Genomic DNA, 26648 nt, shown 5'->3' on the forward strand with positions numbered 1-26648 from the left:
TTTTGTGGCAAGTTGGTGGATCCAAGGCTGGGGGGGAGGCCATGGGGGTGATTTCCCTCCTCCCCCCAACCCCCATCGACATGCCCCCAGATTGTTTTTAGATATATTGAAATTTGGCAGAGAAAATTAAATGAATGTTTGTGTTTGTATGAATGTAGGGCTCTGTTTAAAAAGCTTGAACATTTCGGAACTGTTCCCCACCTTGATAAGTTTTGAGAACCGCTTCTGACAGTGAGCATCTCACGTATAGACTTGTTACCTGTCATTGGAATGTGTAATTTCCACCACCAACTGGAGAGAATTGGTCTTAGTGGTAGTAGTAGTAGCAGTCGCTAAGCCATCAGTGGGGTCGTTTCTCAAGTTCCTCCAAGTGTCGCCACGATCCATCGCCTGTAGCCAGACCTTCTCGATGATAGGCACTAACTATTTTTATTTTACCAGGTATGGCCCACTGAGCTATATAGCTCTATTTCAGAAGCGACCTGGCCGTCACAAATGATAGCTCAACGAAGTGGCTTATCGCGTGGAAATTTATAGCAGCCGAATACTCTAAACGCGTGTTTATAAATGTGAAGGAAAAAACCGGATGACCCAGAGAAAATCCACACGACCACGGGGAGAACACACAAACTCCAAATATACAGGTGGCATGGTCGGGATCGAACTCACGACTTCTGTATAACTCGCGAGGGAGATAACATCTGGCACGGTCCGCATCATCGAGCACCTCCGATGATTACGGTTGACTATGTACGGCACGAAACATACAACATACATACAACATACATGATGATCCGAGAGCAGCATGAGCGTGGGTGTCCCCCCTCGGGCGGTGGAGCCCACGGTCGCTCGGATTTTGTTCCGGATCTATTTTCGACGCAAGGTGAGAGCCTGGTTGCATCATGGGGGGCACACAAACTCACCCACTCAGCTTGTGCCTACGAGTTAAGATCTCGATCTTTGTTTGTGTGTTTTTGGGGGGGGGGGGGGTGCGTCCGCCCGTTAATGAGAGACTCCTCTCCTCGTGTTTGCGATGTGCAGTCCAAGTTGTTGGTTCGTCTCATTGACGATGTGAGTCACGGCCGCACTATAAACACTCAAGCGGCTCCAGGCTGTCTCGGTGCAGCCAATGTTGCACCCCAAGTTCATGAGATTATTGAGTGATGCTGCTGCTGCTGCGTTGGCAGTGATACACAATCGCAGTTGACATAAAAGACTCAACACATAATATCGGGGCTTTAAATGAGAGAAAATATATAATAGGTGACGTTTCGGGCATTGAGCCTTCTTCATAGCACATACATAGAGGCCATAAACACAGAATGGATAAGAGTTGGAGACTACACATTATACCAAAGGGCCTGAGAATAATTACATTTGTTCTGCTAAAAGATACCTACGCTACAGATGAAGCTCCAGTTGCTGCTGTAACCACTCATCCAACCACCCAACTCGCTTACTCACCCGTCCACTCAAACCCTCACTCACTCACTCACCCGCCCACCCACACCCTCACTCACCCACCTATCCATTCATAACTCACTACCTCACTCAGTGGCTCACTCATTAATCTACTCACCCATTAAAGGTACACACTAACCCACCCACTCCTTCACCCACTTGCACTCATTAATCCAATCACCTACTCACTCACCCATCCACACACTTAACCACATCTTCACTTGTAATCACTTTTGTTCCTTCACCCTCAGTTTCGAAATGCAGATAATAATTTCATGTCGACTTGTAACGTGGTGCACAGTGAGGAATAACCACAGCCAAGCGCGAAGGCAGCCACAAGCTCTGCGGTCCTCTATATATAAAGGTGTTAAAATGCCAATTTGAGAGAATACACACACTCACTATGCGTGGCTGTGGAGCATTCTGGATTCAAGGAAATATAAACAACCTTCCACATAAATACGTGAACTCGCCCATCGAGTTTTCCAGACCAATATTCATTATCAAGGATTTGCTTAAGCAAGCAAACGTTGCCCCAGTTTCGACTTTATTGATCTCATCAGAAGAATCAGGCTTGTTGAAGTTGCTGTATTACCTGCTGTTGATATTGGCAAGAGCCCTCCATATAAACTATGGCGCCTTGTTTAAAACAACTTTGTATTTTACCAGGTAAGGCCCACTGAGCTTCATAGCTATTTTTCAGAAGCGACCTGGCCACAGATGGTAGCTCAACCAAGTGGCTTATCACGTGGTAATGCATAGCAGCCAAATACTCTAAAACGCACGTTGATTTTAAATGCGGAGGGAATAACCGGAGGACCAGGATAAAAAAATCCACACGACCACAGGAAGCGAGATATGCAGACTCCAATTTTACAGGTATCGGGGTGGGGATCGAACCCACTACCTCCTTGTATACCAGGCGATGTAGTTAACATCTCGCCACCGTGGCACAACATTGTACGCAGACGTTATTGGCAAAAGCCCTCGACAAAAGCTCTGGGACCCCGTACGGATAGTGGGAATATTCGCTGATTATAGGAAGAGTGGGGAGACGGTTAGAGGGAGCCGTTGTTTTCCCGCGTTGTGATTGGGCGACGATGCCGATTCTACTTCGAGTCAATTAAATTGTGGAGCACAACGGATCTTGAGAGATGCTAAAACCCAGACCCAGACGTTTTTTTATAAAAAAAAAAATGAGACATATAAATAATAATGCATTAGACTTACACAGAGCTGTACACAGTATTCATAAAAAAAGTAAGCATAAAAACGTGTATCTATTACATTTTGCAATAATAATAGTAAAAGGATGACAAGAGCCTGAATATGAAGTTAGGTGAACACCTTCTGAAAACCGGAATGTTTGTTAAACCACTTTGATTTTTTCAGAAGGCCATTCGCTATCAATAGGCGACCTTTTGTCCAGGGATAAATGAAGATTCCCATTCGTGAAATAATCATCGCTCAATGCACGTTGGGTCCGGCTCGAGCAATAATCGATTACTCGGAGTCGAGTGAACTCTTCTTGGCGACGATTCCAGCGGAATCGAGCCGATTGGCTTATAAGGGCAGCGCTTCCGCTCGCGGGTCAGGGGTCGCGGGCTGCCAGTGGAGTTCATTGAGTTGAGTGGCGGCGGCGGTGGCGCTGCTGCTGCTCCAGTTACTGTAGTTGTGTCTGTAGTTGTGGCGGTGACTGCTGCTGCTGCGGGCTTGTCGTGTGCGGACGCCGTTTCATTTCACTCGTGGCGCGGCCGCTCGATTCGTCTCGCACCTCGAACCCCGCTGCGAGCGCCCCGGCACCGTTTCAAGCCGAGCAGCCCGCCGACCCGGGCGCTCCGTTCGTCGCAGGCCCACTAGGCGAGACCGAGGCTTGGGCCTATTCGGGGCGAGGAGAGCTGAAGGCGGAGACGACGACGAGGAGGAGACCATGGTGAGGGCGTCGAGCCGCACGAGCACCTACACTTGGACTTGTGTGTTACGTACGCACACAGGCAGTGGTGACACAACACCGGCAGACGCACGGAGGGTCACTGACACGCCACTGATTCGCACATACACTGACAGAACGTTGATGCACACAGAGCCAACGGTACACGCACAGGCAATGCCAATACGGACACACAGGCACACTGACGCCACAAAAACAACTTTGACGCAACACTGATTCACACTCACAGGCACTGACACAATGCTGATACACGGCCACTGACAGCACTGATGAACACACACACACACTGACACACACACACTGACCCAAATGTGAACACATATGAGGCCATGGATTGGTGTAAACACAACCGGCTCGAGCGTAGAACACACGTACGCGTAGTACTGTATTCATACACACGCGGACACGGAGAAATACAGCACACGCACTGACACAAGACGATTGTGACATGCAGCGACACGTGTGTACTCGCGCTGCCTCGCGCACACGAGTGTAACATACAATGGATATGCAACGCGCTTTGTTGATACGCGTGTCAACGCGTTTTCTTATCGCCTGGCATATGTGACACACGAACTACTGCTACTTGGGTACGACATGCACACTATTGCGACACACCGGGACTAATGCATAGCACTGTTTCGCAACGCAGTCGTAATAGAAGCCACATGTACACACGAGAACACATCCATACAACACGCACGAATACAGTACTAGACGTACATCACGTGAACGAATTCATCACACTGACACATGCACGGACCAACTCGTCAAACACTGACACAGTACACACTTTTTGTTGCATTCTGACCACAAGTATTGTGGTTAATGCAGACATGATTCCTTGTAAAAGGTTTCAGTTTGGTGTTTTAACATCTTAACACCTGTTTTGTTGCCAAATAAAATAAGTAATATTAAAAAAAAATACGCTTTAATGAAATGTACCGTACGAGAGTAATGGCAAAACTCCACGATTCCAGGAAGTGGCCCCGAGGCTTGCCATAACGTAAGGGACCGTGGTGATTTACAGCCAACGTCAGTTGAGCGTGGACAATTGGACCCAATTCGAAACACAACATATAAAAATAATGTTTAAAAATAGTTTTTTGATAGAATATAGTATTGTCATCAGTATGACATAAGTATACCAAGTTTGCAGTCGATACCACATTGGGAAGTGGGTTAAAATTGAGTTACAAGATTTGAGGATACGACAACAACAACAGACAGTGAGTTAAATAAAGGCGTGTAATAATGATATAAAGGGGAAAACCTATTCTGAGTACACACTCGTATAAAACACATTCACCAACTTTGTCACACACAGACACAGCACACACTCATATAAAACACATTCACCAACTTTGTCACACACTGACACAGCACACACTAATATAAAACACATTCACCAACTTTGTCACACACAGACACAGCACACACTCATAAAACACATTCACCAACTTTGTCACACACTGACACAGCACACACTCATAAAACACATTCACCAACTCGTCACACTGACACAGCACACACTAATATAAAACACATTCACCAACTCGTCACACAGTACACACTCATATAAAACACATTCACCAACTTTGTCACACACTGACACAGCACACATTCATATAAAACACATTCACCAACTCATCACACACTGACACAGCACACACTCATATAAAACACATTCACCAACTTATCACACACAGACACAGTACACACTCATATAAAACACATTCACCAACTCATCACACACTGACACAGTACACGCTCATATAAAACACATTCACCAACTCATCACACACTGACACAGTACACACTCATATAAAACACATTCACCAACTCATCACACACTGACACAGCACACACTCATATAAAACACATTCACCAACTCTTCACACTGACACAGCACACACTAATATAAAACACATTCACCAACTTTGTCACACACTGCCACAGTACACACTCGTATAAAACACATTCACCAACTCTTCACACTGACACAGCACACACTAATATAAAACACATTCACCAACTTTGTCACACACTGCCACAGTACACACTCATATAAAACACATTCACCAACTCGTCACACAGTACACACTCATATAAAACACATTCACCAACTTTGTCACACACTGACACAGCACACACTCATATAAAACACATTCACCAACTCGTCACACTGACACAGCACACACTCATATAAAACACATTCACCAACTTTGTCACACACTGACACAGCACACACTCATATAAACACATTCACCAACTTTGTCACACACTGACACAGCACACACTCATATAAAACACATTCACCAACTCGTCACACTGACACAGCACACACTCATATAAAACACATTCACCAACTCGTCACACTGACACAGCACACACTCATATAAAACACATTCACCAACTTTGTCACACATTGACACAGCACACACTCATATAAAACACATTCACCAACTTTGTCACACACTGACACAGCACACACTCATATAAAACACATTCACCAACTCGTCACATTGACACAGCACACACTCATATAAAACACATTCACCAACTCGTCACACTGACACAGCACACACTCATATAAAACACATTCACCGACTCGTCACACTGACACAGCACACACTCATATAAAACACATTCACCAACTCGTCACACTGACACAGCACACACTCATATAAAACACATTCACCAACTTTGTCACACACTGACACAGCACACACTCATATAAACACATTCACCAACTTTGTCACACACTGACACAGCACACACTCATATAAAACACATTCACCAACTCGTCACACTGACACAGCACACACTCATATAAAACACATTCACCAACTCGTCACACTGACACAGCACACACTCATATAAAACACATTCACCAACTTTGTCACACACTGACACAGCACACACTCATATAAAACACATTCACCAACTTTGTCACACACTGACACAGCACACACTCATATAAAACACATTCACCAACTCGTCACATTGACACAGCACACACTCATATAAAACACATTCACCAACTCGTCACACTGACACAGCACACACTCATATAAAACACATTCACCGACTCGTCACACTGACACAGCACACACTCATATAAAACACATTCACCAACTTTGTCACACACTGACACAGCACAGACTCATATAAACACATTCACCAACTTTGTCACACACTGACACAGCACACACTCATATAAAACACATTCACCAACTCGTCACACTGACACAGCACACACTCATATAAAACACATTCACCAACTCGTCACACTGACACAGCACACACTCATATAAAACACATTCACCAACTTTGTCACACACTGACACAGCACACACTCATATAAAACACATTCACCAACTTTGTCACACACTGACACAGCACACACTCATATAAAACACATTCACCAACTCGTCACATTGACACAGCACACACTCATATAAAACACATTCACCAACTCGTCACACTGACACAGCACACACTCATATAAAACACATTCACCAACTTTGTCACACACTGACACAGCACACACTCATATAAAACACATTCACCAACTTTGTCACACACTGACACAGCACACACTCATATAAAACACATTCACCAACTTTGTCACACACTGACACAGCACACACTCATATAAGACACATTCACCAACTTTGTCACACACTGACACAGCACACACTCATATAAAACACATTCACCAACTTTGTCGCACACTGACACAGCACACACTCATATAAAACACATTCACCAACTCGTCACACACTGAAACAGCACACACGATCGCTACACACAATACAAAAACGAATTCGTACACACTCGCACAACACACGCTAATGCTACATGAACACAGACATGCATACATCACAGCAATATTCTACGTATACATGTAGAACACACACTAGTACCACATACACACGCAAAACATATCACAGACATTCAACACACTGATATCATGAAACAGTTACCGACAAATAAACCAACTATTTTTTATTTAATTACACGTACAAATAATGTATTTACGTAACGCACAAACACAATGCAGCACTAATCGCAATAAAGACCCTCAATTCTATCATTAATAATACTATGGCCTTACAAGAAACATTTTTATAAGCGGCGACGTTTCGGGCAATGACCTTAAACAGAGGGGCCAGAGATGGAGTTTATAAGCGTGCAATAAACACAATGGGGCCCGATGAGAATGACATCCAAACACGTCTAATGACCAGTTTTTAGATTTCCATATGAATAGTGACACTAATAGTAACTTTGAGTACCACCCAAAAATCTTCAAACATCTAACATATTACTCATGAAACTGAAGAAAAATGTAGTTTGTACTCTTCATTCGCTGTGGACATGATTGAGGCTCGGAGAACTGAACGATATGTAGGTGTGCCGCATAACATTTCTCTGGCAGTAAACTTGTACAATGCATAGCCGATGAGTTTAAAAATAACGAGGGCTTAAAAGTGTCACTGACAGAAAACAAATGTATCGTGTTTTGATCGATGGGCCTCCAGGAAATACAGAAGGCCAGCTTGTTGTGAAAGGTCAAGATGCTTATTTCCTTTTCGTGACGGTGAAAACCCCAAACTCTTTAAATTTGCATCAACAAACAACACAGACGCTGCAACAGGGCAGTTCCTGGTATGCATAAACTACCTTAAATTGTTTAAAATTTCTCTCGGTGATAGATGCCAAGAAACTAACTCTGTCAGAAGTGAGAACTCGAGTCATTGATTGTTGTCCCTGTGTTTGCTCCGCGACGGTAACATGTCATTGGGTCTTCACGTGAAATCTAGCTGAGTGGCGAGATGCGAGCTTCACCGAGCGTTCCAAGTCTCAAGGCTCCCTTTTTTGGCTTACAAATTGGGATGTTTGCCCAATTTAATGAGTTTTACATCATGAAAGTACCGGTCGAGAAAGCCTACGTGTTAAACTGATCTGGGAGGATGCTCAAGTAAATGGAAAGTTAACTCATGAGGGCATAACCTCAAATATCCTGATATAATGGCAGAAACCCACTTGCTGTAATTGACTGCATTTAAGATTAAGTCATTGTCATCCATTACATTTATTCAAAGTACTGGATCATAGGCCTGCCCTGACATGCCTCGAATATGTGTGTTCTAAATGTCAGGTGAATTGGCACTTTGCTTGCAACACTCACTCCATCATAGATTCAATCATTCATGTTTTAGGGTCACGATTTCATTGACGAATTGTATTTTTTTCACACCAGTTTTTGCCAACTTAATTGCACCATTGGTCATTTATCAAGGCTCGTTTATACAGTTTTAGTAGCCTAAACGTACAAATGTTTTTTCATTTCTAAAAAATTCGCGTAAACGTTAGTCGCATCTTACATGCGCAATTTAATGCATGTATTGTGAGTCTTAAGAATATTTTTTATTAGTGAATTGTTGCTTAGTTATATGCCTCGTGGTAAGAAATGAAACCACTCTGTACTGCCTACAGCAGGGGTGGGGAAGGTCTGGCCCGTGGGCCGTATAAGGCCCGCAGAATAATTTAGTCTGGCCCTGCCAAGGCAACCGCAGGCAGGACTCGAAATTCAATAAATCTAGGAGCAAACCTGGAAAAGCAGTTGCGAAGTAGCAGCATCATCAATACCAGCTAACATCACACGCCTCACCAAAGAGAAGCAGTTCCAGCCCATCACATTAGGGGTGAGTTAATTAAATGTTTGACAAAATATAACAGGCAAATTTTTAAGTTGATAATTTTGTATGGCCCGTGAATGATGTTATGAATATCCAAATGGCCCTTGGCAGAAAAAAGGTTCCCCACCCCTGGCCTATAGGAATGCGTTCGTATTGTGAACACCGATTGAAGTGGCATCACTCCGAGGGCTGTACCCCGAGGGTGATAATGCGAGACTGAAGCGGCAACTGTAATGGGCATTGCTTCGTCTTGTGTGTTCACACCTGGGCGGCAGGCTGTTGGCACGGTGGGAGCACTTGTGCCCCACAATAAGAAGACCATGGGTGCAATTCCCGACTTGGGTGCTTTTCTCTGTAGAGTGTGTATGTTCACCCCTTGTTCTGCATAGGTTTCCTCCCATAGAAAAAAAAACCCACTCAACAAAACATTTTTTTCATTTTACCAGGTAAGGCCGACTGACCTTTATAACTCTTTTTCAGAAGTAATCTGGCCACAAATGATATGCCAATGATGTGGCTTATCCTGTGGAAATATTTATCAGCCAAATACTCTGAACGCAATGTAATTGTTGTTGCATTACTTGCAAATTACCCAATTAGGATTGAACATAGAACCATCAATCCTGTACTTCACAATCTTGACTGCATCCTCCTGAAAAATAATCTTAAGAGTGAGGCTTTGCTGTGTGAACAATAGTTATACATAATAGCAACCCAATTGGGATGTAACATTATTGAAAGAAACCATGAAAATGTGCAACATGCACAGCAGTGTTCGAGTGACATACTTCAATTATATATATATATATATAATATATAATTTTTATTTCTTATGTTATCGTTCCAAATAATGATCCCATGTTAATTATTCAACATGCAAAGTGTTTCCCTGCTTAATCAAGCAACGTTGTTGGTGTCTTCTGTTAATGGGCCATGGTGGAAGTTCCAGATTGCCACTGTAGGGGGTCTGTGGCTCCTGAGGAAGACTGCTTTTGATTCACGTAATCTGGCACTTATTTTATCGGCTCCAGAGAGATGATGGCTTTGTTGACCACTGAACTGATATTTTATCTTGAAACGTCTGACTGTAGGTCAAGCAAGTTGGGTGATCTAACCTTTGGAATATTTACTATGCGAGGTTTTAATGAAGGTCTCGTGCATTATTAAATAACTAATGTATGCATGTATGTTGAACTTCTTTCACACCGTACGTAGCCAACCGTGCTAATCGGAGGTGCGGAATTAGACATCCGTTTGAAAAGTGTGGTTCAAATGTTGGGAACCTATTTCTTACATACTTACGTTGTTTTAAAGCAAAAATCTTGGGTGACCTTCAACAGCAACATAGCCGAAGCTTTGGAAATAATCACACCCAAGATTTTGGCAATCACCATGTTGCAATGGTTTAGAGGGATTGTAACTCGCGTGGTAAAATCTTCGTACTATCGTGTGTGTTACCGACATGGCTCAAACTGCTGCCTAGTTGTTTAATAAAATATGGCACGATTATAGACACCCTATATTCATTATTAATATCATTCTGAATTCTGGATTATTTAATAGCAGAGCTCAATAACAAACTCGCGTGGCCTTTCGGCCTTCTGCTGTCATATCTCAGTCATTGCTTACTCTACTAAGTCTCCGTTCATACGTGCTTGCACTGCACGCAGCACGAAGTTGAGAAGTAACTGAAATCGAAGCCAGCTCGTAAGATGAGAGCGGGATTTACGTACTCCGCTTAGTTTCACTGACGGAGCTCCCTCAGTCACGCAGTAACCCGCCTTCTATCAAGTGTTTAGCTTTGGGAGAATCCTGATCCCAAGGAACAGCAACTTAATCGGGCCGCTTCAGGTGACAGCAGCCTTTGATTCCCCTGAACCTGAGTAACATCAGTTAAACGCATTACTTTCTGGGGCTGACTATCGTGTCAGGGCATCAGGCCAGTATTTTGTCCTGGTCTGCATTCAAGCCCCTGGCCATGTGTCTCTCAGGAGGGTGTCGGCTGGCTGGCTATGTCAGGGCACTGAATGCTACTGAATTTCTTGGGTTCAAACCCAGGGGTGTGTGTGTCTCAAATGGCCGATAGCATATGGGGACACTGAGTCAGCATCTGTGTGGGTTTAGGTTCAAGCCAGGAGGTTTGTGTGTGTGTCTCGGGTGGCTGATTAATTAACTTGTGTGAAAGAGATCATGAAAGAGCAAATTTGTGGAAGATTGTTGTGATTGATAACAATGTTTGTCCGATGTAATGTACACATTACCAGTGGCTGGAATTGCAAAGTTGTTTTACTTTGTCTGACCATAAGCTTTTGAATTAAAATGTAAAATATTTTATTTAATTGTTAACCTTTACAAGGAATGGAATCTGTTTCATACTATAATGGTATATCATCCATGAGGGGGTTTCACTTTACATTGTTTGCGTCTTGCTGAAAATTAATATGTTCGTGTCGTCATGTGAACGGCACTGTCCACACTATAGGGCTATACAGAGGATATGTTTTCTTAGTTTGTATGTGAGAATGTGTGTACTGTTACATAGTATAATGGTTAGCATGCTGAGCTACGAACCCGGCGACCCGAGTTTGATTCCTGCTCACGGCCAACACCAATGGCGATGATTTTCACCGGTCCTGGCCCTCCGCTAGGTCAACTCAGCCTCATATGAGTACCTGGTATAGTGTGTAAACATTGCCACTAGGAAGACAAAGGCGGTCGTGGTGCTGGCCACCCATCCCCTCGTGGACTGTACCGGCCTTCATCGGTGCTCGCTAACAGCACTTGCCCCAATAGTCTGTTGAGGCTACACGGGTGATCTTTGACCTTGTACTGTTGCGTCTTTATGTTTGGGGTGCAACAGTTTTCTGCCCTCGTGAATCGTTGAAATGTCACGACTCGAGGTGGTCTTTGGGTTAATTGTGGTGAATGTAGCAGCCTCTTGTGGCTGGGCAGTATCGTAGTCTGGGCAGTATCGTAGTCTGATGAATCAATTAATAGATTCCTAAATCTACCTTCACACTCCTAGCATAATGTATTTATCTATATATGTATGTGTCCAGACTGGTGTGTGTACTATTGTACGTTTATGCATTATATCGTGTGATTGTGTATTTTATTGTGTATGAATTCTGTTGTGTTTTCGTGTGTTCTGTTGTGTGTGTGTACTAGTGTGTATGTATTATATTGTGTGCTTATATATTCTATTGTGTATGGTGTGCATGTTCTGTGTGTGCATATTCTGTTTTGTGTGTTATATATATGTATGTACTCTTGCCTTTTGACAAAATCTCCCTGCGTGCGTCAAATTTAATTAGATCGTCGAAACTAAGTGGAGTTCCACTTGGATAATACTTGGATGGGGGGAGACTTGGAAATCCCATGTGTTGTAAATTAGCAAAGTGACCAGGAAATGGAAATACAACAAGGAATTCTTGAATCCATCTGTGTGGAGCTTTGAATGTATGTCAGGATTCTTAGGGCACTCCAGATTCCTCCTACATGCCAAACACTCATGAATGCAACTGTCAGAACATGCCATTACAAGACCATGCTGAAAGTAAAGTACTTTACTAAGACACAACGAAGCTTTCCTGCTTAAAAGAAAGGCACTTATTTTATGTTATTTTGTACGTGTGTGCATGAGTTGGGCGCTTTCGTGCAGTGGCTAGCGCACCGCTCTACAGTTCAGTTTATTTTTAACTATCCTTTGAGCCAAGTAGCTCTTCAATTGGGTTTCATCGGCAAACCGAGTTCAATTCCCGCTCACGGCTAACACCAGTGACGACTATCTTAATCGGTCCTGGGCCTCCTCTAGGTCGACTCGTCCTTAAATGAGTACCTGGTGCGGTGTGTAAGCATCGGCACTCTGCCGGCAAAGGCGGCCGGGCGCTAACAACATTCTTGCTCTAAAGCTACATGGGGGATCTTTGTGTACTACTCTTACGTGCTATTGTTTGTGTGCGTGTGTGCAGGATGAGGGCAGCCCAGAGTCACTGCTGGACCTGTGCCTCGGCTCCTTGTGCTGGAACCTTGAGAGCATGTGCACCACGGCTCCCGACGGCTTGCTGTGCCTGCGGGAGCATGTCGTGTTCCCGCAGGAGCTCGCCGACCGGCTGCTGAAGAAGCTCGCCCTGGCCGGTAGTCGCAGCACATTTACTCGGCCGCCCCTGCCCCTCTCCCACACAGAGACTGCCATTGAGTTTGTGTGTGTGTGCCCTCGTGTGCACGTGTGTGTAAGTATGTACGGGCGTGGTGTTGGCCACCCACCCCCTCGTGTGCCATGCTGGCCTTCATAGTTGCTCATTAACAGCACTTACCCCAACTGTCTGTTAAGGCTATGCAGGGGATTTTATCTTTGTCTTTGGAGCAGCAGTGAAGTGGTTGGCACTCTACGCTACAAACCTGACGACTCGAGTTTGATTCCCGCTCATGACTAAGAATAGTGGTGAATATTTGAACAGGTCCTGGACCTCCCTTCGGTCAGCTCATGCTTAAATTAGTATTTGGTGCAGTGTGTATACATCAGCATTGGGGAGACAAAGATGGCCAGCTGTGGTGCTGACCACGCCACACCCTCGTGCACCGTGTTGCCCTTTATAGGTGCTCGCTAACAGCACCTGACCCAGCAGTGTGTAAAGCTACGTGGGGGATCTTTGATTTTCTGGTCATTATTTATTTAGCGAATGCAATGTCCCGAAGCCAAGCGGTTGCTTCTGGTCCTGCTGTGTTGAGGGTGAGTAGGCCTCCACTAAGTTTGTGGATTGGGCAGACTTCTAGGATATGGTGCATTGGGGGCTCGCTCTGATATCCCATCGGTGGAGGGTAGTGAGGCATGGGCCGTGACCAGTCCTGAACCTGTTGAGGGTGGACCACTTCATCCTGGTGAGGTTGAAACCGGGGAACTGTTGTGTGGGGGTAGTAGTGAGGTCCTTGTTTTCCAGGTCTCGTGACTACCTGGGGAGAAGTGATGTAGTGGTTATCGTTAAATTATGATCCCAGTGACCTAGGCTAAATTCCTGGCCATACACAATGAGTGGCTTTTGTGGTCTGGTCCTATTCTGGGACTTCCATGAGCCACACGTATCATTCACAAACGTCAGCACTTGAGAGACAAAGGTAGTCGGGCCGTGGTGCTTGACCACACCACCTCCCGGTGTCCTGCTGCTGCCGAGTGGGGGTGCTGGTTAATGGCACTCCTTACTACGGCTCATTGGGCCACACGTGAGGAGCTGTGTTCACAGCGAGCAATGTGCAAGTACAGATGAACTACGCATCATTACCGCCTTTATTAACACGGCATGATGACAGCGGAATGAAAGAGCTAACATCAGGATTGTAGGGCGGTGTCGCCCCGCCCCCTCTCTGCTGCTCTCTTCTGCATTTGCATGAAATGTTAGCTTGCTGTGTGTGTCTCTGTCACTTGGCAGTGTCAGTGCGGAGGGTGTTAATTTGTTATCTATTTCTCTGCACCCCTGCCAGTGGGGCTATTTTTGAATCGTGCTCTGAAACCATCTGGCACGATCCCAGCCTGGGCATGCGCCTCTTTCTCCCCACCGTCCCTCGAGCCGTCTCCCCTGTGCTCCAAGGACAATTTGATTTGTAATGGCGTGTTATATTTACCACAAATCATGGGCTGTCCACACAAGTGTGTCTTCTCCAGTTTGTGTAGGTGACCCCCTGCTGTAATATTGTGTATGTATAAGTTCGTATATGTGTGTGTGTGAACAATTTTCATTCTCGGCTCTCAGTGGTGAATATTTTAACCGTTTATGGTCTTTCCCGATGCAGACCAGCTGACGGACCACACGGTGGCGGTGTTCCGGAACACGCGTGCCCTGCGCGTGCGACGTGCGTGCGTGCGCTCGGCGCGCCTCTCGGCGCAGGCGTTCGAGCGGTCGCTGGCACGGCACCCGCTCGTGGAGCTGGACGCTCGCGGCGTCAACGCCGACATTACCGTCATGGACGTGGTGCGCGCACTTACGGGCGCCCGCCGCGGCTACACCCAGCCTCCGGCGTACAACCAGGTACGACGATCAGTGTGATATCATTACTCTTTGGTTCTTTCGGTAAAGGCACGTAGGTATAAAAATAAAACAAAAAATAAAATATTATTTTTTGAGTAAGGATTCCTGCAGTCACGAAAGCTTCAAATCAAGAGTGTGATATCACTCGCATACATCCAGCCTTTCATATACAGCCAGGTACGGCGATCAGTGTGATATCACTCACATACACCCAGACTCCAGCGTACAAGCAGGTATGATGGCCAGTATGATATTACAGTAATTCCTCATTTAACGTGGTAGATGCGTTCCTGAAAATTTGTGTTAAGCGAGGAATTACTGTACTGAATCACATTTGCACTCTAAAATCAGCCTGCAGTCATTCCATGGCAGGACAAAGAACTGAGATGAGGTTGCACCGCCGCGCACTGTATCCTTCCGCGAACTGTAACATTCGTCATCGACCGCTTGGAAACCGCGTTTTAACGGTGCGCATTTTCGCATTTTGCAAGTGTTCCCGAATGGAAGAGCCGCAGTTTCATAGCGAAAACGCGTTGTGTGAAAACACATTGAGCGAAGACCCGCCGTGCTCTGCATCCCCGTGCCCCCCCCCCCCCCCCCCGCTTTCCATACTCAGACGCTGGAGCGCCTGGCTGTGGACGGCATGACGCTGTCGCTGGAGGAGCCCTACGAGCTGTGCCTGGGCTCACTGCGCGCGCTGCGCTGCCTCAGCGTGCGCAACGTGCTCTTCTTCACGGAGGACTTGCGCGAGGTGGCACAGCTGCCCTGCCTCGAGTCGCTCGACATCTCCAACACGTGCGTCACGGAGCTGTGGCCGCTGAGCGCCTGCGCCCCGCGCCTGCGCTCCCTCTCCATGTACCACCTCAAGCGGTTGCGCATGACCACGTCGCAGGTGCGGGCGCGAGCACGTACGAGTACACACGCATGTGTGCACGCGCTCGACCACGCTATCAGGCACGAGCGTGCAGATGCACGCTATCGAGCACGCGAGCACACATGAGCGTGCAAAGACACTCGCACAGTCAAATCACGATGGCACAAGCGAGTACATCCGAGCAACATGAGTATGTGAGCAGGCACTTGAGCACACATGAGCACGCAAGCACACTCGTGCATGCGTGCACACTCACGTGCACACAAGTGAGAATACTCTTATGTGCGCATGCACGCACACGCACGCTTTAACCTGCCCAGGCATTTGCACGCACAAACATGGCCATAGAACAACAGCAGTGGCCGTACTCTACCAAGGCAGTTGCATCACCGTGGTGCTTGAAGAGCAAGAGATTGATGTTTCACTCTACATTGTTACATTTTAAATTGCTATTCATAGATGATTCATTTTGCATCTGGCCAAGTAATGATCTGGTCAGTTTTGTGCAAGCTTTTAATGATCATTGCTTCAGCTCACCGCTAGAACAATCCTCACAAGGAAGATGATGCAGTTGGATATGACATTTTGCTTGAAATTACAAGAGGCATCTTCAGGAATATCCAACAAGTTGGAATCCAATCCATTGAATCGTAATACAGTCCCCTTAATATTCGCTGGATTACGGCACTAACATTAAATCCGCGATTATTAATACTTAAGGCTTGAGGAAAGTAGGGTTAGGGGGCACACGCGTATCTTACTTTTACACTTAAACTATATTTATATATTGATGAGTACATACATTGTATGGTATTGTAATTTAACTTGCCTTTAAAAATGGTGAACATTTTAAAATGCAAATTTCTGTCAATAAATTTATATTATACGGTGCGCATTTCCACACAACTGTAAAGGCAGGCAACTCACTCGCGTGTGCACAGTGCGGCAGACAAAGCGGGCTCAGAGGGAGGGCGGCAGACAAAGGCAGGCTGAGAGGGAGAGCGGCAGACAAAGGTAGGCTGAGAGGGAGAGCGGCAGACAAAGGCAGGCTGAGAGGGAGAGCGGCAGACAAAGGCAGGCTGAGAGGGAGAGCGCAGACAAAGGCAGGCTGAGAGGGAGGGCGGCAGACAAAGGCAGGCTGAGAGGGAGAGCGGCAGACAAAGGCAGGCTGAGAGGGAGGGCGGCAGACAAAGGCAGGCTGAGAGGGAGGGCGGCAGACAAAGGCAGGCTGAGAGGGAGGGCGGCAGACAAAGGCAGGCTGAGAGGGAGGGCGGCAGACAAAGGCAGGCTGAGAGGGAGAGCGGCAGACAAAGGCAGGCTGAGAGGGAGGGCGGCAGACAAAGGCAGGCTGAGAGGGAGGGCGGCAGACAAAGGCAGGCTGAGAGGGAGAGCGGCAGACAAAGCGGGCTGAGAGGGAGGGCGGCAGACAAAGGCAGGCTGAGAGGGAGAGCGGCAGACAAAGGCAGGCTGAGAGGGAGGGCGGCAGACAAAGGCAGGCTGAGAGGGAGGGCGGCAGACAAAGGCAGGCTGAGAGGGAGGGCGGCAGACAAAGGCAGGCTGAGAGGGAGGGCGGCAGACAAAGGCAGGCTGAGAGGGAGAGCGGCAGACAAAGGCAGGCTGAGAGGGAGGGCGGCAGACAAAGGCAGGCTGAGAGGGAGGGCGGCAGACAAAGGCAGGCTGAGAGGGAGAGCGGCAGACAAAGCGGGCTGAGAGGGAGGGCGGCAGACAAAGGCAGGCTGAGAGGGAGGGCGGCAGACAAAGGCAGGCTGAGAGGGAGGGCGGCAGACAAAGGCAGGCTGAGAGGGAGAGCGGCAGACAAAGGCAGGCTGAGAGGGAGAGCGGCAGACAAAGGCAGGCTGAGAGGGAGGGCGGCAGACAAAGGCAGGCTGAGAGGGAGGGCGGCAGACAAAGGCAGGCTGAGAGGGAGAGCGGCAGACAAAGGCAGGCTGAGAGGGAGAGCGGCAGACAAAGGCAGGCTGAGAGGGAGGGCGGCAGACAAAGGCAGGCTGAGAGGGAGGGCGGCAGACAAAGGCAGGCTGAGAGGGAGGGCGGCAGACAAAGGCAGGCTGAGAGGGAGAGCGGCAGACAAAGGCAGGCTGAGAGGGAGGGCGGCAGACAAAGGCAGGCTGAGAGGAAGTGCGGCAGACAAAGGCAGGCTGAGAGGGAGGGCGGCAGACAAAGGCAGGCTGAGAGGGAGAGCGGCAGACAAAGGCAGGCTGAGAGGGAGAGCGGCAGACAAAGGCAGGCTGAGAGGGAGGGCGGCAGACAAAGGCAGGCTGAGAGGGAGGGCGGCAGACAAAGGCAGGCTGAGAGGGAGAGCGGCAGACAAAGGCAGGCTGAGAGGGAGAGCGGCAGACAAAGGCAGGCTGAGAGGGAGGGCGGCAGACAAAGGCAGGCTGAGAGGGAGGGCGGCAGACAAAGGCAGGCTGAGAGGGAGGGCGGCAGACAAAGGCAGGCTGAGAGGGAGGGCGGCAGACAAAGGCAGGCTGAGAGGGAGGGCGGCAGACAAAGGCAGGCTGAGAGGAAGTGCGGCAGACAAAGGCAGGCTGAGAGGGAGGGCGACAGCAGCGCGAGGGGGCGACTTTCGCGCGCTCGCGATCCACGCCGCTCCCGTGCACCTGGGACGGTGCTCCTTGTCGGGTCGCGGTGTGCTACGGCGGCCAATCTTCCAAACGCAGCCCCGCCAATCTGGCACAGCACTCCATTAAATTTATCACGAATACACAAAACCGCAATTTATTTAAAACCCGCGAACATTCGGGGTTTGCCATATCGTCTGCGGAAACCTGCGTGTTTATTTAAGTTGCGGGTTTTTTTAAAGAGCGATTTTGAGCGAGTGACGGGAGTTCACCGTGAGGGTGGCTTTCCAGGAGTTTGGACAATCGTGAAACTACCCGACATATGCGGACATACAGCTTCACAGCCCATCGGATTTCTCCAGGATTTAATGAAAGATTCCAATTTGTGAATACTGCAGGTGTTGGAGGTGCTGGAGGAACTGGCAGAGCTGAGGCACCTGGACATCTCGGACGACAAGCAGTTCACGTCGGACGTGGCGTCGCGCCTGCTGACGCGCACGCACGCGCTGCCGCACCTCGTCTCGCTGGACATGTCGGGCCGCGCCGGCATCACGGACGACGCGCTGCTCGCGTTCCGCAATGCGCACCCCGGCATGCACTTCCTGGGGCTGCTCGCCACCGACGCCGGATACGCGCCCTTCCTGTCTGGGGATGGCACGCTCAAGGTGTGCCATGCTCACGCGTTGTGATTCGCTCTCCCCTCTCGCTCTAGTGTGCCCGTTTACCTGTCTGGTTCTTTGTCTGTCTGGCTGTGTGTGTGTGTTAGACCGTTTCTCTGTCTGCCTGTGTCTGGTTCTTTCTCTGTCTGTCTGGTTCTCTCTCTGCCTGTGTCTGGTTCTTTCTCTGCCTGCATCTTGTACTCTGTATATATGCGTGTCAATTTCGCCATCTGTTTCTGTGTTTTTTCTGTCTGCCTTTGTTTCTCTGTGTCTCTTTGTCTGGGTGTCTGTTTCTCTCTTTGTGTGTTTCTCTGTCTGTCTGTGTGTGTAGCACCCCCAGTGGCAGCTATCCCTGTGCGGAACAAGGTTCACTTGCACCGACCCGCAAGTGGGCAATAATCAGCCAGATGATTGCCATGTGCAATCAGAATTGAGTAATTTGTAATGTGCAATTCTATTTGAGTATTTTGTTCCGCTATCTGTTTCACTGTCTACCTGTGTTTCTTACTGTCTTTCGGTGTCTGCATGTTTGTGTCTGTTTCTGCATATCTCATGCTGTGTGTCAGTCATCGGGCTGAGCTTATCATTGTTTCTCTCAGTTGTGTTTCAGGGTCGTGGTCTGCCTGTCCAGAGTTTTTCTCTGTCCCCGGCTGGCTGGTTTTTTCAATGATGGGAGTGATTGGTTTTGTTTCGCTTTCAGGTGACGGGAGAAGCCAATGAAAACCAGATAACGGAAGCTCTACGCCGCTACGGGGACCGCGCATTCTTCATCAGGGAAGCGCTTTACCACCTCTTCAGTCGCACGCCAAACCTCAACCAACCTCGCCCAGACCTGCTCAAGGTGACCGCACAAAGACAAAGATCCCCCGTATAGCCTTTAGCATACTATTGGGGCAGACATTTTTAGCGAGCATCTAATGAGGGCCAGCACAGCACGTGGCCCGACCACCTTTGTCTCCTCAATGCTGATGTTGACATACGTCACCTGGTACTCATTTGAGGTTAAGTCGACTCTGAGGAGACCCAGGATGGGTTCACATATTCGCCCCTGTTATTAGTCGTGAGCGGAGATTGAACTCAAGTTGCCAGCTTCGTAGTGCAGTGCCCTAACCAGTGCACTACTGCTCCCCATATAAGAACAACAGCTACCATACACCACTTAGTGCTGGTTACGTCACAATAGTGCTTGTTCCAGGCTAGGTGCACATTGAGGCCACGTGAAGTGTTGAAAGCTCACCAGCAGGAGTTCAGAGGACAGATCCAGGTTCCGCGGGTTGACTGACTGAGATGACCGACAGATACACCAATTGCGCTCTCCACTGTCACACCTCACTGTTTTAGCCTCCCGGCGCTCCGCTCGTCATTGTGAGTGTCGCTCCTCCGCCCTCCACTGTTGTTGGAGGGCGACTGCCTCCAACTGCCCAGTAGCGTCCTTCATGAGCCTCCTCCATAGAGGCCGATCTGGACACCCCTGGTTCCAGTCATCGGCAAGTCCACTCATCTGTACATCCTCGTGTACCACATCAGCCCATTTCTTCTCCAGCCTGAGCCGCGCCTGTGCAGTGCTCCGCATATGTCGCGCACACCCAAGGCTAAAACTTCATGCCTAGGTTAACATTTCAGGCTTTGGGTCTTCATTACAATAACGACGGTCAGTTTTTACAAACCAATGTTATTAAAAATAACATATTTTTAGGTTGGGCCACGTGATGATTCTGGTCAAGCTTCTGTTGTAAGACCCTCCACCACCTGACACAGCCAAACAAATAAAATCGGCACAGTAAAAATTTCCGCATTAAACGCTTGTACACGTGACAGTACGTTTTAAGTTGGCTATGTTTGGTGGTGGAGGGTTTTGCGACAAAAAATGTAGCCAGATCTGTACATGGCCTAACACAAAAATCAGTCATGACTTGTGGCATTTTGAATTGGTGCTTTGCAGCTCCTTCTCACGGGTGTCGGTGTCAATACAAACTCGGGGGGCCGACGGCGTAGCCGGGCACGGTGGTGCTCGTCCATTAGCCACCGTCTCGCCGGCACCGTCGGTGGATCAGGACGAGCTCACCATGTGCTTGAGCCTTACAGGATCATTCTAGATTTGAAGCTTTCGTGACTGCAAGGATTCATATTCTTGGGTTTTTTCGGTAAAGTCACGTAGGTAAAAAATTAAAATTAATAAAAGTAAAATAAAAATATATATATATTTTTTCACACGCTGGTTTCCTGCTTTAAGTTTTATCCACCAAGCAACATAGCAGGAGGCTGTTTCTTCCTGACCTGCTTTTTTGCTTTTACCATCTACATGGCAGGGGCTCGGTCCCATTAGCAGCAGTTGCACTTTAACAACTCTGGCACCCCTCCATCTCAGCCAGTCTACATAACAAAGGTTCAGTCCTTTGTTATGTAGACTAGCCGTAGTTTCAGCCGCACTAACCTTACCATAATAATACAAAACTAACCCGTAAAAACAAAGTTTTTCACTCTAAATCCTTTATATGCGTGGCGGCTAGAGTCCTCTCGTCCTCTGGCTTGAGATGGCTGCCACCTATGGGTCAGATGATTGTCTGCCAGCATTAAGCAATTGGTAATTAAATATTAAAACATTTTTCCCTAAACAGTATAAAATTTAGGAAAAATTTTTTCACGAAAATTAATTGTCACGCACAACGAGTCTGTGTGGAAAATGTCAGCTCGATTGGATCACGGGAAGTGTGTTAAAAAACGACCGAAAGATTTGCACGGTCGCAAGCACGCAAGCAAGCAAGCGAACTTAATATAAAGGATTTAAAAAGGGGGCCTGTCCTGGCTCCTCCCCCCTCAACCAGTATATATACAGGGTTGGATCTCTTGGAATTTCTCATTTACTTGATACAGCAAGCATGCTGTGACGGTTCCACCTGAAGACGGAAGCTTGTGTTGCCTCCGAAACGTTGTGATATTAATTTTATTTTTATTTTACTTTTATTAATTTTAATTTTTTTACCTACGTGACTTTACCGAAAAAACCCAAGAATATGAATCCTTACAGGTTCAGTTTATCACCTTGAAGCGACGAGAGTTCTGACTTCTCCTCTGTCGGGATTTTAACGGCCTGCCTACCCACATTAGGATACCCTGCGGATGCCGCTTTCTCGCACGTGCAAAATTATGGACTCTTGCTGGAAAAAAAAGATTCTTGAGACTCAGCTGAGGCATTTAAGGGGGAATAAAAAGTTGCTATGCAGTTGTATGAAAGTTGCGGAGACGTCAACATTAATGTCCCCCATTCTTGTCCTGCGCATCAATGTTGCTTCCGGTACTGTTGTCAATGGGGACAATGAGCGACAAATTCCGAGTTGTCGCAACAATTCAGAAGCTGCGCTGTGACACTGGCACACGTGGCGATTTTAGTGCCATCCATCACTATGTGCTCTCTCACATGCACTGATAGATGTTGTATATTGTGTGCGTATTTGCGTGTGTGCATGTGGAGGGGGAGCATTTGTGTCGTGGTTAGCGCGCTACGCTTCTTACCTGGCGACACGAGTTTGATTCCTGCTCACGGCCAACACCAGTGACGATGATCTGAACCGGTCCTGGGAATCCCCTAGTTCGAGTCGGCCTCAAATGACTACCCGGTACAGTGTGTAAACATTGCCACTCGGGAGTGGTGATGGCCAACCACCCTCTCGTGTGTTGGCTTTCATAGGTGCTCGCTAAAAGCACTGGCCCCAGAAGTCTGCTCAGAGTAAGAGTGTAGTGGTTCCAGCCATACCACCTCATGATGTGCTGCTGCGCTAGCTTGAGTGGGTGCTGGCACTCCTTACTAGCAACTGCGTTCACAGCGGTGGTATTTAACGCTGCACGGGGGGGGGGGGTGGTTCTCTGTTTGCCCCCGCGTGTGTGTACGCACCTCTCTGTGTGTGCGTACGTACAGCTGGTGGCGGACGGGATGCAGAGCCACAGCAAGAACCTGGCGGTGCAGATCGCGGCGAGCGCCTGCGTCTTCAACCTGAGCAAGCAGGAGCTGGCGGCCGCCATGCCCGTGCGCCTGCTGTCCCGCGTGGTCGCTCACACGCTCGCCGCCATGACGCAGTTCCCCAACCACCAGCAGGTAGGGCTACGGGTGGTATGTGTGTGACGATTATTTTAACCGGTCCTGGGCCTCCCCATGGTCGGCTCGGCCTCAAAATGAGTACCTGGTGTGGTGTGTAAACATTGCCACTCGGGTGACAAAGGTGGCTGGGCGTGATGTTGGCCACCCACCTCCTCTTGTGCCAAGCCGGCCTTCATAGGTGCTCGCTTAACAGCACTTGCTCCAACAGTCTCTTAAAGGCTATAAGGGGGATCTTTGTCTTTGTGGGAGCGGTAGTGTAGTGGTTAGCGCGCTGCGCTTTGAACCCAGCGACCTGAGTTCGATCCTGGGCCTCGCCTTGGTTGACTCTGCCTTAAATTAATACCTGGTGCGGTGTGTTAACATCAACACCCACCTCCCCCCATGCGCCGTGCCGGCCTTCATAGGTGCTCTGACAGCACTTACCCCAAGAGTATGTTCAAGGGCTACACAGGGAATATCTGTCTTTTGCTTTGTGTGCGCGTGTGTGCAGCTGCAGAAAAATTGTCTTCTCTCGCTGTGCAGCGACCGCATCCTTCAGGACGTGCCCTTTGATCGGTGGGGACGCTCACACATGTGCGCACGCACACACTCGCGTCGCCACCACGTGACTTGTTCACGGTCTTACGTCGCACACATAGACGGCGTGTGTTATCATGTCTCAAATACGAACACGTTGATGGTATGTTTTGTGTGCGCTGTGCGTGTGTGTGCGGGATGTGACACAGGTTTCAGGCAGCAAAGTTGGTGATGCAGTGGCTGTGTAACCACGATGACCAGAACATGCAACGCATGGCGGTCGCCATTATATCCATCCTGGCTGCGAAGGTACCTCCGTGCAACTACGCAGCCAAATGCATCCGCACGCCATGCAAGCACTTTCAAGCAATTGTAACTACACGCAAAGCACACGTAATTGCTCGCAACCACACGTTCGCACCCGAAACTTCCTGCAATCGCGTGCAACCAGATGCAAGCACGTGCAACCAGATGCAAGCACGTGCAACCACCCGCCTGCACACGCAAGCACACGCAAGCACACGCAAGCACACGCAAGCACTTGCAACCACGCGCAGGCATATGAAAGCACCTGCACGATTGGGCCAATGAGTGTGCCCCGTTGTGCACGTGTATGTAACCCCAGCTGTACACACAGACGTGAACGTGCGCGATGAATAGCTCGCTTAACAAATTACTCCATTCAACACAAACACACAGTTCCAGTGTGTTAGTTATATCTATGAAAAAGAGCAACGTTTAATCCGTGAGCCCATGCTGATGCTACCTCAAACAAGGCAACCTTGGACTGGTTTAACTTCACCGAGTCTCATCGACAAGCTGAAGCCTCCTTTTACTGACTTCACGGGCTACCCCAAAATGTGGGTAGGAGACGTGAATGTACACCGTGGTGCTAGATTCGCTGAGACCCAAATTGATAAATGTCTACGTCAACGGCTTTCAAGCAAGATGCAACATTTACAAGTGCTGGAAACAAGTTGCAAATCCATTGTACGTTGTGTTGTTTGTCGAGTCTATAGATTTATAAAAGGTCTCGAATGGCATGATAACAGCCTCCGTCACCGGGAAACATTCACGTGGAAAGCCCCGTAGATGTAAGCCACGACGTTTGTGTTGTCGTCTTTGCTTCTTTACGTTTTCGAGCAAGCTGGCTAGGATTGTCCAAAACCTAGCCCACTTTTCACTCGGGGAAACTGCAGAGAACAGACCAAGTGTTTCTAACCTTGCATTATATATTAACAAAAGCATATTTAAGAGTTGCAGTTAAGAGACAACCAACATATATATATACATACAATAATTGTTTTATTCAAATACAATATTTAAACACTTAAAATATCATTGCAAGAATCCCACTGCACTTCTTTAAATTTCTGGCAGAACACTTTGAAATTCTGAGTAGACCTAGTTCCTGTCAAAAGGTCGTGTATGTGTGTGTGTGGGTCTTCTAAATATGGCACGTCTAGTGCTTAACACAAAACAGTGATCACGAATACCAGGATCACCGACACTGCTGACACTATCATGTCAAGAGTGTTTGACAGGATACTTTTGGGCATATAAAGTGACTTCCCATCTAAGTCATTGATAATTATTTTAAGCATTTTATGAAGGGGTTTTCTCCCTGGTAATTTAGATCCCCCAGGACTAATAATTCAGCTTTGCTGTTCCTAGAAACTTGCTTAAGGCTTAAAAGAATGGTTTCTAAATTTGCAACATCATGAGTTGCTTATTTAGGAGGTATTAAAACTGTAGAGAAGAACTATCCGTGCAGTCTGAATTGTTCAAACTAGAAATGGATCTATGCTCAATTGGTCCACAGTCCACCAGACCCAATATGTTTGTTTCTCATGAATCCTTGATATTTTCTTGGGCAAACTGCAAATATTCAGTCGGCCGAAATGTAATCCGTTGGGCAAATGTGTTTGTAACACGGCTCCGTTTTAATCGCCCGGTCTGCTACAGGGAGATTCATTTACATTTGTAAATTCATCATATTGGAAGTTTCACCAACCCACAAAAGCTGCCAAAGCAGCTCCAAACTTTCAGGATCCAGAATGAAAGGGGCACTTAGGGCCAATCTATAGCAGATATCCACAAACATGCAAGAAATAGGATCTTTGCACTTTAGTAATTTTGCCGTGCAATGAGGAAACACGTTGGAAATTAATAATAACGAGTGATACAAAAGAGTTATTTTTAAAACACGACTGTCATATTTTAGGTCCGACAAGAATAACCATATCTCCAGTGCCAGGGCATTAAAAGTAAATTCCAATAATACAATCAAGCAAAAACACAATCACCATAACAATAACAGATATCAAGTCCAAGAAGTCTGAGTGTCTGCAAGGCAGTCCAGAGTTGTTCAGGGTGCGGCACCTTAGCCTCGCCAACGTCACGTCTATCGACACCGCAGTGCGAAGCCACAAGCGGAGGGGGGGGGGGGAGACCCCACTGGAGTCCCGGCAGTGAAATGCAGCTGCAGTCGACACTGAGGAGTGGGCATGCAGGGTTGAGCAGGAAGCAGACGGCAGCCAAAAAGATTCCGTAGGTGTAAGCACATGCTTCTGAAAAAGAGCAATATAGCTCAGTGGGCCTTACCTGGTAAAAGTAAAAAAACATTAAAACCTGCAGCAATTGGTATTTGAACCCGTCATAAGCCTCCTGTAGATGATATCGGTCCCTGTGGATTAGAAACTGTGGTTGGGCATGGTGTTGGCCACACCACCCTCCCCTCGTGGGCCATGCTTGATTGATTCGGTGTTCCCTAACACCGCT

The 26648-nt window shown here is 47.6% G+C and overlaps 1 protein-coding gene across 1 annotated transcript in view; it reads left to right on the forward strand.

The window, feature by feature from the left end:
• The first annotated feature begins 3033 nt into the window (after positions 1–3033).
• The window catches only part of LOC144733383 (protein zyg-11 homolog B-like), a 30584-nt gene continuing 6969 nt past the window's right edge, over positions 3034–26648 (forward strand). Inside the window, exons 1-9 of the mRNA XM_078615273.1 lie at positions 3034–3394; positions 13092–13257; positions 14908–15143; positions 15760–16035; positions 18995–19261; positions 19956–20096; positions 23172–23348; positions 23842–23906; positions 24077–24176. Of these exons, the coding sequence (XP_078471399.1) occupies positions 3392–3394; positions 13092–13257; positions 14908–15143; positions 15760–16035; positions 18995–19261; positions 19956–20096; positions 23172–23348; positions 23842–23906; positions 24077–24176 (1431 nt within the window). The 5' untranslated portion in view covers positions 3034–3391. The remainder of the gene's footprint in view (positions 3395–13091; positions 13258–14907; positions 15144–15759; positions 16036–18994; positions 19262–19955; positions 20097–23171; positions 23349–23841; positions 23907–24076; positions 24177–26648) is intronic.

The sequence above is a fragment of the Lampetra planeri genome, chromosome 46, assembly GCF_965212315.1.
Source record: "Lampetra planeri chromosome 46, kcLamPlan1.2.h2, whole genome shotgun sequence".
In the NCBI taxonomy this organism is placed as follows: Eukaryota; Metazoa; Chordata; class Hyperoartia; order Petromyzontiformes; family Petromyzontidae; genus Lampetra; species Lampetra planeri.